Here is an 11,766-nt window from a genome sequence, read left to right on the forward strand (position 1 = left end):
GTATTCTCGTTAGTTTATTCAGTATTTTTCGGACGTAAATTTGCTCAACGCGCACATAGCTTTCCGTAATAAACGGAAAATGCCGAAACCGCCTACGGAGAAAACGTTATTTGCCGAGTGTCATTACGGATCCTTTACCCTTAAAACAGTCTCTCCTGTCAGTTTTTTTTTTTTTTTTTTTTGACAAAGTTAAAGTGAATATTACCACTCCTTACTCATTTTTCTTGCACCGTGACAGCGTTTTAGTTTGTTCACATTTTTTTGTGGGGAGATTGTGTGATTAAATCAGTCATGTGTAGCACGTCACTTGAAATTTTTAATTATATTTTATTTTTGAAAATTAATATTAAATATTTGTACTATTATATTACTTATATATAATTTCATATAGTTTCAAAGTTGCTTCACTACAAGTCATTTCAACTCGGACTAAAGAACGTACTTTGCGCACAGCTGTTTATGTTTGATGTACCCGCCCTGAACTCACCCATCCCCCTTCACTGTAACTTAAATACAAGTTGATAGTTAGTTCAAGTCAAGATAAATCCTTCACCATGTTATGACCAATGAGGTCAGGATTATGAAAATATAATGCCTTTACTTCTTCTATGCACAGGACATCGACTGGACCAACGAGCTATGTGACACCGACAGCGTACGTCAAGAACCTAACGCTTCTTTGTAAATAGCCTAAGAAGTGTTGAATTCTTGTTTAGATATATACAAATACAAACTAACGTCAACCTGTATAGTAGTCGCAACTTGACCGCGATGGTTGACCTTAGGCTATTTATTCATATCGATTATTTCATTGTAGAAATCAAGGGTTCTTAGAGTAGCCGTGTATATTTATATGGAATTAGTTTGTATACAGTGCAGTATCAAAGTATATTTATTTACATTTTATCAGTTAAAACTTTCCAATACACTTATTTATATTTACGCAAATTTGTATTTCCTTTTTCTCGTGCAGCTCGTGTTTTACGTACACTCCTTTTCAATAATAGGTTGTGCCTTATCATGTATTATAATGCAAAGGTCAACCATCGTGGTCAAGTTGCGTCCACTATACAATTTGATGTATTCATGCCCTCCATCTCTCTCCGCCCCAAACTGTAATCCTGACCCAACTCCACATAATGCACATTTTTACAGCATAGTTTCAGAATTATATAAGATATTAGAATAATGTGAAGTTTATATATAATACTCGAGTTCATTTCTTACGAAGGACTGTTTGCATAAGAAAGATTCGTTGTGCATGTGCCCAGCTCTATTCGTGCACGTGATCGTGTCTGGTTAGAGCAGTAACAAAGCCATTCGTGTGCACAGGTGGACCTTCCCATGAGAATTTTATTGCTTTCCGAAATATATAGATCATAGACAAACATAAATGTAGGTGTGAAATTTGTATGTACACACCATATACATACACAGCCATGTCGTAAGTTACGGTAGTGAGGTACAGGCGTTCTTGGAATGGTGGCTTTCCTGTTAGTTTAACAACAGATATGTATTTTTAGCTAAAATCTCGAGATCAAAGTCACGCCGAAAAACTGTCAGTACTCGGTACGAAGTGATATACATGTTTTATCTATGTACTCACTCTAAATATAGTAGCGGGTATCGTGCTACATCTTGTTGTAAATATTGATGTACTAATAAGCTTTGATAATGTGGCAGTTGAGTTCAATAAGTCCAGGGGTGTTCAATGATAATCCGTCATAAGATATTGTAAACAAATTACTGATTTACTGTATCAAATAAACATGTCGACTGTAATTTAGTAAACTGCCACATATGAAAGTTTTTAGTAAGAATCATGTGTTTTTGACCTGGATAAACAAACTTATCTTAACTTTCAACAGGTGACGGCGACACTCACCTTAAATACTGTTATCAATTTAGATATATGAGGTTAATTAATGTATTTGCACAATATTGCCTGTAAACAACTTGGTCAAGGCTGATTTGTAGATACTAAATCAAAATATTTACGACCGAGAACATACTTCCATTAAAATAGCTCTCATAAAACAGTTTTCTTTCATAAAACTCTTAGATGTGTAAGACTTTTGACACAAAATATTAAAGAAAAACATTATATTGAAAGTTGTATACAAAGGGCTTTCTAATGATAAAGTCAATTAGAAATACAGCTGTTATGCAACTGCCACATGCAACATAACATATGTGCGCCGTTGCGTTTGCTCAAAGACTTTTTGTGCGCCATTACATTAACACAAACAATTGTGCGCCATTACACTAGCACAGTTGTGCGCCATTACATTAACACAAACCGTTGTTCGCCATTATGTTAACACATACAGTTGTGTGTCATTACACTAACACATGAAATTGTGCACCATAACATTAATACAGACCATTGTGCGCCATTACGCTAACACACAGTTGTGCGTCATTACATTTACACAAACCATTGTGCGCAATTTCATTAACCTAAACACAAACACACTTTTTAAATCCCTGTGTCTAAATTTAATTTAGTATCATCTCATGTATAAAAATAAAACAAATGTGTGCATTATGTACAAGAGACTGTATAGAAACAACAGCCTATACAATAAAAATACAACATAATAGTTATATAATATGTTATGATGAAGGAGATTCTGTTAAGAATAAAGTTTAAAAAGGCTTTCGTTCTATCAATACTGTCTCTGATGACATGCCCATGTATAAAATAACACACTAATGGTCAAGTTTATATCACATTTATAATGAGTTTAAAAGCATGCATATGCTGTTAATCCGTCTCCGAATGTACATATGCATTTCCAAAACACATTTATGTTTCTTATCTACATAAAACTATCTTTACAAGTCACAATTTGTAAAATTCTGAATACAAAAACAATAATAAAATTCAGTATTTTAAACAACCTGGTGCCTTTTCAAAGCTAAAACAAAAACATAAACGTTCACTAGATCACACAGGCACTTACTGTTTCATGTAAATCACATATATAACATTAATCACAGTACTTTGATTCTTTTCATTCCGTCCGTATCTTCTTAAAACGAAATAAAAATACGAAAAAGAAGCTACTTCTTCCAAATCAAATCATATTTTCTTCCGACTAAATCATGCATTCAAAGAAAGCATTCAATCGTTAAAAGAATGTCAATGATTTTTCCGGTGACAGGCTGCAAGTAACTTCAAAAAGTTTTCTTCAATGTATAGGTCTTCTCATCACTCGGAAAGATTATACGAAACCAACTTTGCTGAAAAATTGTAATGCATAAACTGTACTCGTGCTGTTGTTTATTGTTCCGTTGACTTGTAAAATCATGTGCGTATTCAGTAAGATGACGTCATATGATTACGGAAACAACAACTGAGTTCATTGCCGAGTAAAGATTTCGTATATTTGCAAAAAAAACACCAAAGACATCCATCCAATTACGTAACACTTAGGGTAACTTCCGGCTCCAGTTCTTTGAAAACCGCTTTTGCCAATTCTGACAGAGACCGAGAATGCTCAAGAATATGCGGATGCTCTACGGAGTACTTTTTCATCTGTAAATAAAATTTTGACAATTAAAACAAAATTGATTTATCTGAAAACAGACAACTGTGGCTTTGATACACTGAGGTACCGGGGTCCTGATTATTTGAGTTGTTCCCTTTGTTTCTAATCCGCCTTTTACAATCTCAGCATAACTTTAGCGTTGTGATTCTGACCACCACAAAATAGCTGAACTGTACTGTATGTTCACAACACCATGTTTGTATGACTCCCAGCAGACAGCTGTGAAAGTATCACTGCTCCGCTAAAGAACATTTGTGAACAGGTTGGTACTAACTGTGCGGTTTTAGAAATCATTCACTTGTTCAGTTTATATTATATGACTTTACTGTTTTGACTTTTGATCTAACTTACGAAACTTATGCAAATAGCAAACAGTGTTTAAAGCAGAAACATGTCAGTATTGTAGCTCTACAATAATTTTCAAATGATGAACATTTACAAAACAAAAATTGATGTGCAAATGCAACTATTTACCGTTTTCATGAGTTCGTTTGTCATTTTGTGATCTGTATATTTCCGAGCGGACGTGAAAAGATCGTTAAGGTTGTCTGTTCGTACCACACAACCAAGGGCAAAATCCCAGCATGCCTGTCGGACTTCCGGAACGTCAAACATATAAGCTGCATTTAACAGACCTGAAAATATGAATGAATGCGACTTCTGTAGAGTAAAAACATTTGGAACACTGAAATGTGTTTTCTTACGTAGAGGGGTATTGCTTTGAAAAGTTTAATTTCGTACAAAAATATCTTGTCGGGAAAGTATTTGCTTTTCCAGGTGTTGCTCACAGTAGTGCGTAAAGTTATTTAAAATTTATGCATTATGCATTTCCGTGTTTTTCACTTCGGTCACACTTGCTTAAATGTTTCCTGCATGATTTTCTGTAAAAAGAAATAGCTGTCACTTTTATAAATTTACCGTCAGATAAGTTATATTTTATCAATCAAATTATTATCTTGTTCTGATGTTTTTTTGTTGTTGTTGTTTTTTTTTTTCAGACACGCCAAGGTTTATTAATATGATAAGATACAAACGACTAGATATTGATGTCTTTTCGCACTCGTCGACTTCAAATATTTGCTGCACATCTGCATTTATCAAAATAAGTGTGCGTAACGTCAACTTTGAGTGGCACATTTGTCAACTACATTTCCAACGGAATACAAAAATATGTTATTTATCTAAATTATTAAATGCTGACATTAAGCTATGACAGAAAACACCAAATCTACATAAAGGCATTTAAACCGCTACCAGTGCAACACTTTGTGTATGAAAAAAGTGTGGGGTGATCAACAAGAGCTGTCAGAGGGTTGTTTCGGTTCTTGATGGTGAACTAGTACGATATCTGAGGAAACTAGACTTCTTTAAGTTTGAAGCAAAGCCATTAAGTAATTACAGGGGAGATAATGTGAAAGTTCATCAAATTGATCATGATTGGTTTATCACGTAGGATAGACAGTCTCAGCGTTCATAATAATGACAGGATAAATAATGTTTGAAAGAAAACAAACATAGAGTGTACTCTTAAATTTGTTTTAGATGTCATATAGCATGATTCTGGTTGTATTATACGAAGTATGTTTAGAGCTGTCTTATTTTCCCCGGCGTCGGCGTACGTGAATTTTTTCAAAAGGTAAAAGATCGGCCCTTTCCGTGTTTTCAGAAAGATGTGACAAAAGTTTCCCGATAAAAACTGGAAAACTCAAGGCCAATAAAATATGTCAAGCATAAACATTAATTGAAGCCTAGAGATTACCTTTCGCTGGTACATAGAAACTTTATCAAACTTGAGCATTTGTCTGGACGTTATGGTTAGTCATAAAACAGTTGACAATTAGAATATGGAAAGTATATTAGTCTGTGCATGCAAGTTTCATTTCTAAATTGGTATTATTTATTGATAAACCCTCAGGAAAAACAACATGAATGGTACAGAAGGTTTGATAGAAACAGCAAGTGGCCATTTATTTATATCATTTTACTTCCTGTAAAGAACAAAGAAATGATTCTGCAAAATTATGCTAATTAATTATGCTAGGATTTCTCATTCATTACGCCAGTTTTAGCTCGTTATTTTAACAGAATTCTGCATAAGATTATATGTCGTGGACAGTTGTATGACATATATGTATTATTATATAACCGGAGTATGTCATTCGGCACGGGTTCTTAATCAAGGACACACCTGCTGAAATTCGGTCATCGCATAAAGTAAGTATGTTTTACCAGTGCTTATTAAAACCCTAACTTGTCTTTTTGAACACTGTAGATAACGTAATTTTTGGTCTGTTAGCATAAACAGTGCATGTGTCTGAATAGTTCCTTTTGTACTTTCATGTACTGAATTTTAGATACAAACACTCTCAATTAAATGTCTATCGTTAATGTGTAAAAATAATTACATTAATTCTTTAAAAAAAAACCAAGACAAGAAAAACGCGTATGTCGGTACAGATCAAAAATACTTTTACGTTTTTGGTGATTCGCACAGATAAACCAAAGTACAGTTTGATCTAGTAGGCAGTGACTACAAAGAATTATTGTGTATTACTGTTCTAGCTGTAGGTTCGAACCCCGGGCGAGATTTAAGTTGTCCAACTGACTAAAGACGGTTTGTCTGAGGTCATTTGTCATTTTCTTGTGGAGAACAGGTTAACAGTGGTACTATGGTCCCTGGAATTATCACCAAGGCAGACCTCTAACGTAAATACTGTAACTGATATGCTGTTGATGATAAACCAGCAAAACTATCTAGATTACTAGTACAGTGATGGGACACTGTCCTGTTATCGTTAAATCTGTAATCTGATATAATTTTAGTTTAATTATGGACCTATTTCGGTCAACAGTTTATAAATACAGCTCGACATGTTCTGAATCACCTGATCCTGTAGCCTAACTCCAACACAAGTGTTACTTCCCCTATCGGTACATGATTGTGCGACAATATTCCTGCGCGTAGGTTGACCTTTAGCATACAAGGTATTCCAATTTCATTTTATATGAAAATATACATGTCTATATGAAGCAGGCATCAGCATCAAGTGATCATTTTCGGCTTACTTTGGCCGACGCTGAAGACATGTTTGACTGCATAACGAGACTCGGTGTGATAAGTTATCCATATAATGCAGCAGTTGAAGGCGTATATTTCAGTACTTACCAATTACTGTTCCGGAGTCTATGGTTAAAGTCCCACAGTGAATGTAATTAATGAATCTTTGAAAAGATTCGTGATCGAAAGCCTTCATTGGAATAATCAGCAGCTTCTTTTTTAGGTCAGATTGTTTGTCATTTTCACGTCTACTGGTATGAACACAGCTTAGTTTATTTAGTTTGTTTATTGTTTTCCTTAGTTTAGACCTTTTAGCACAAACAGCAACCTTTTTGTTTTTCTCAAACGAAGAAATGAGTTGGCCAAGTAATCTGAAAACAAACAAAAAAATGGCATATATACCGCGAATATAGAATCAAAATACAAATACAAAATCTTTTAAAGTTTTACTTTGGTTTTGAGGGAAAGTGTTTCTGAAATGCCATTTTTTGCAAAAGATACTTTTGTTTTCCGTGATATTTTAGGGTATGCAAAGATCAGATAAATTCCTTAATAAAGTTCTCTATCTAATTTTAGAAATATGTTCTCTGTCTATTTCCAATCTAATTTCTACCTAATTTCTATATGTTTTCTCTATCTAATTTTTGAAATATTTCCTTTATCTAACTTTTAAAATGTCAATATATAGGATATTTACCACTTCCTATGCTAGCAACTAATATTATCTTATATTTTATGTATTATCTTTATTACTTCTTGGTATTACAGTTATCAATGTCAACGACCTTAAAACGGATTGTTCGTTGCAACCGTTAAGATAAAATTCCTAATACAATATAGATTGCTACATTGTATTATGTTAAATGTTATGTTTTGAACAGAAAATGTACGGCATATTTCAAATATTTTACTGATAATACATTCCTCACGTCAGTAATAGGCTTATTTGTTAAATAGTTCTAAATGTGAATATATTTTTAACTATTACCTCCCCTTATTTTTTTGGTTAAATTGCAGGCCTACGGCGGAACAAATCTTACAGTCATGTTCTGGAAGTTTTGTCCATACTTTTACTTTTTAAAGAGCGCATATAAAAGTACATTGAGCTTAAGACTATACAATGTCTATATTTAAGGATAGAGTAATGATAAATTGTCAAACAGCCAAACTCGCTGATAAAAGGCATAATTTTCAATGTAATAGGAAGATAACCGTTTTAGAGATGACGTCATGACCATAGCTGGTCTTTTGCGTATTGAGAAAGAAAATAAAATGAAACGAAAGTAGATATTTAAAATTGGCTCAACTTTGAAACATCATAATTAGCCGATAAACCTAAGCTAATATTGGCAACAACCAAGTAATGCAATACCCAGAAGAATTTTTGTTATGACTATTCTAATGAAATGTTGAACACTGTTTCAGTATTTTAAGCAAAGATTTACTAGATTTAGAGTACTCTACTAATTTAATAAAAGTAGTTACATGTTATATAAAATGCTTTATTCTGCTATATGAAAACTAGAACTCTAGTATTTTTATTGTCAAAATCACCTGTTTCTTGTCGATATCAGCGTTCGAACTCCATCCACGGGTTTTTGTTCCTCGCCCGCTAAAAACGTGACGTCATTAATATCCTTAAGGGTCGTCATACTTCTGATGTCATCATATAGGCCTTGGCGATTTTGAAGCACCATAACATAGGCCTCTTCTTCTGGGTTGGTGGATACTGAAACCAAGATAATCATTTGTCAGTAGTTATTATGTGTGACTTCCGGTGCCAGAAAACTTAAATGCGCCGGCAAGTCTGCCATACTAGACACTTGGGAATTATCAGGAAGACTGTTTAGCTTGAAACATCCTAAGGATGAATGAATGGATTGATATTATACACACATGTGTTAATTTACGCTTTAGTGTAATGGTTTCGTCAACAATGATGACACTATTTATTGTATAATATATAAAAAAAAAAATAGCATTTTCATTGGACAATTAAGCCCCCTGTATTTTTCAGCTGGTCATAAGACGTAATGGAGATTTCGAAAATGCACAATAAAAATATACGCAAGAAACGCAACAAAATATTTATAAATTTTCCTAATATGTCTTTACACTTATTGCACGCCATGTTCTATGTAATAGTAATGTATCGTATTCCCTGTTCAGTTAACTGATTATAACTCACCGTGATTACTATTGTCAAATAAAAGTACTTTCAAACCATGAGTTAAACTAATTGTCAAATAAAAGTACAATCTATGACCTGGTCATGAGCTCAAAATTGACATTGCAAATTCAATTTCGTTTTAATTTAGGACAGATAAGCACTGAATCTGGGACATCTTTCACAAAAGTTAATAAGTTTCCAAAGTTATTTCCAATGTATGTATTTATGCATACACGTGTCATTTATATTATTCCAAAACGTTGTCTTGACAGAACTATCATAACTTTATTCGGTTCAGATTCTAGACCAAATTATTAAAATGAATCTACCTGAAAAAGTTCTTAGATGTTCTTGAGGTGCACACTTTTAATTTTTCTTCAACTGACATGCATGGTTTGTATTCAATGAAATTTTATTTTCTTCAATTTATTTAAATCTTATGATGTGTAAAAACAATGTATGTACATGTAGAGATAGGCCCTAAAATTTTCAATGATAGAATTACATTAAATAAAGTCTAGAAATTAATTTCAAAGTCCTTGAAATAACCAAAAATGATTTCACAAATGTGAAGTTTATGATAGTTTTGTTAATATCAATAACAGAAGTTTTAATTTTTAATTTAAAGTTGTGATCCACAAAGAATGACAACTCTTGCCTTGGGCTAGTACTTATAAGTAGAGATCTATTAGTTAACTTCCCTTGCAATTACACAATTGAGTGGAAAATGAAAACTGTTTAAGACACAATATCATACTTTTTTGCACAACAAAATCATTAAGGATTTATTCATTTGTGTTTGATTTACCCCTCAAGACATGGTTCCTATGATTCTGTCAACTTACATATGGTAAAAAATTAACTTTTAACAAGCCAATAGTAAAACGAAGTACCAGTAGGTAAATAATAGTGCAGATAATACAGTTTTGCTTGTATCAAAATGTCACAATAGATCCACTTTTGTAATACAGAACACCTGGTAGGATTAGTAAAGGTGCAATTATATTGATCTCTATTTCCTATGCCTAGTACATGTGATCTGTATCAGATATTATGCACTCATAATTAAGTATCCGAAAAAAATGAAATTGAATTTGTCTTGAATGTGACTGATTGAAAAAGCTGGGTAAACACTGAAATATGTAAAAGAAAGAAGAAATTTCAAGTTTCTGCAGAAAATAGCTAACATGTAATAAAAGGAATTTCACATTTGTGTCTTTTTATACTAAATTTATTTAACAAGTTGAATGTAACTGGTAAAATGGTGGGCATAATATGAAAAGGCCCAGGTTCGTGTATGATCCTCTCTACATTGTATGAAGAAAATGCAATGTTGTGCCCTGGGGCACACCTTTCATGGTACGTAGTAGAATTTTCATTAATTTTATATATCTTACTTGAAATGGGTTCTTAACTTTAATTTGTACCAAACTGTATACTGCTTCCTAAATCAAATTTTATTACGCGTATTTTTGAAACTGTTTCACACCGAAGCAAAAGGACATGTATGTTTTCTTCGTGCCTACAACCATTTGACATGTCCTCAACCTTATTCAAGTACTAACAAGAGTATCCAACTGGTAGAATAAATGGTCATGATACAAGTTCAAGAACAAGCTTCGGTGATAATAATAAATGCACACTTAATTACAATGATTGTATTATTTGTGCATACAAGATGGCATTATAGGCATTACTGGTTTCGGAAAACATAGAATATATACCAGATAAACATGTATAACGTATCATTCAACATTCACCAGTTCACATACATTACAAACTCAATTAACGGCCATTAAAAGACCTTGATATGGAAAATAAAAAAAATTACCGGAAGTGATGGAATCCTGACGTATTCTTCTTCTTCGCTTCCTCTGGAAACTACCATCAGTTTCAAAACACATACTCCCAGAATTGGAACTGATGTCACTATCAGACGAACTTGATCCGTAGGAATGCATCGTCTTGATTTTGAAGGCAGATTATTTATAAACCCTATAACGTTTTCTCCAGTCTGTCAGGAATAAAATAAGATCACTCCGCGCAGCAAAGTATTCAGTATAACTCCTTATTTTCTTATTACCCCATCGGCAAGGAAAATAAATTATCTAACACATATAGTGAACGAAACTCTCCCCACTCCCATGGACTGTATTTAATGAAGTGTATGTATATATAAACAGTTATCTTTTCAGGCCGACTACACACTGCCTTGGAAGTTATAACAAAATAATTGTCTAATTTAATCACAAACTATCTTCCCTCCATGTATTTTTAAGATTGCGGTGTGTCACTGGAAAACCACAACTGTTTCAGTTAACGCTCATCCTGGTTTGATTACACCTTTACCTAAACTGATATCAGGCTGGGCCTATATATTGTACCGTTAGCGCTTTTGATATACGAAGCGCCGCCCACTGAGGTGAACGGAAAATTTTGCTGACATTCGTATGAAGTTTAAAATTTATTAGTTTACTTTGGACGTGAAGAAATAAATATACCTATTTTAGAGTCATACATGTTACTAATGTATAAAATGTCATACAATTTTAAGCAAAAGCGCTGAACCCAAAGATTCATTACCACGGCTGAAAAATAATTTGACAACCTGAAAGTTGGCCTTGAGTTGCATCCCATATCCGTATTTGTACTGAATAATATTAAATTTTCTGTTACTAAAATAAAATATCATACGTAAACAAGAAACCTTTAAATGTAAATTCAAGCTCAAGGTTGGAAACTGTCCTGAAATACAAAATTTACTTTGGTTAGCTTAAACTTTCTGCGAGAATTGATTGCGACTGGTATCTATGGAAGCTCATTTTCTGCCATTTAGTAAAGGGACTACCGTTTATTTTAGAAACTCGCGCGTACATATTTTTGCAAATTTTATCTTTTAAAAAGGTAATATGTGTGAAGTAACTGGACTATTAGGGACAATTGTTATTGCGGGACAAGTCCAAGCATGATATTTGATCTTTGGT

At 33.3% G+C, this 11,766-nt stretch overlaps 1 protein-coding gene across 1 annotated transcript; it reads right to left on the minus strand.

Moving 5' to 3' along the window:
* Window positions 1–2,458: 2,458 nt before the first annotated feature.
* Window positions 2,459–11,154, minus strand: LOC123534835 (serine-enriched protein-like). Its single transcript, XM_045317268.2, has 5 exons — window positions 10,614–11,154; window positions 8,167–8,341; window positions 6,721–6,983; window positions 4,029–4,189; window positions 2,459–3,541 (listed from the first exon to the last, which is right to left on the minus strand). Exons 1-5 carry the CDS (start codon window positions 10,741–10,743, stop codon window positions 3,425–3,427), a joined length of 846 nt encoding a protein of 281 aa, XP_045173203.2. The 5' UTR covers window positions 10,744–11,154; the 3' UTR covers window positions 2,459–3,424.
* Between the last annotated feature and the right edge of the window lie 612 nt (window positions 11,155–11,766).

Source organism: Mercenaria mercenaria, chromosome 12, assembly GCF_021730395.1.
Source record: "Mercenaria mercenaria strain notata chromosome 12, MADL_Memer_1, whole genome shotgun sequence".
NCBI lineage: Eukaryota > Metazoa > Mollusca > Bivalvia > Venerida > Veneridae > Mercenaria > Mercenaria mercenaria.

What these genes read in the sequence shown, in the direction of transcription:
- LOC123534835 (XM_045317268.2), bottom strand. Translation starts at nt 10,743, where the DNA reads ATGCATTCCTACGGATCAAGTTCGTCTGATAGTGACATCAGTTCCAAT. An exon ending in CTGATATCGACAAGAAACAG is followed by an intron (nt 6,984 to 8,166) that starts GTGATTTTGACA and finishes GTTTGTTTTCAG; the next exon opens with ATTACTTGGCCAACTCATTT. An exon ending in AGACTCCGGAACAGTAATTG is followed by an intron (nt 4,190 to 6,720) that starts GTAAGTACTGAA and finishes TCATATTTTCAG; the next exon opens with GTCTGTTAAATGCAGCTTAT.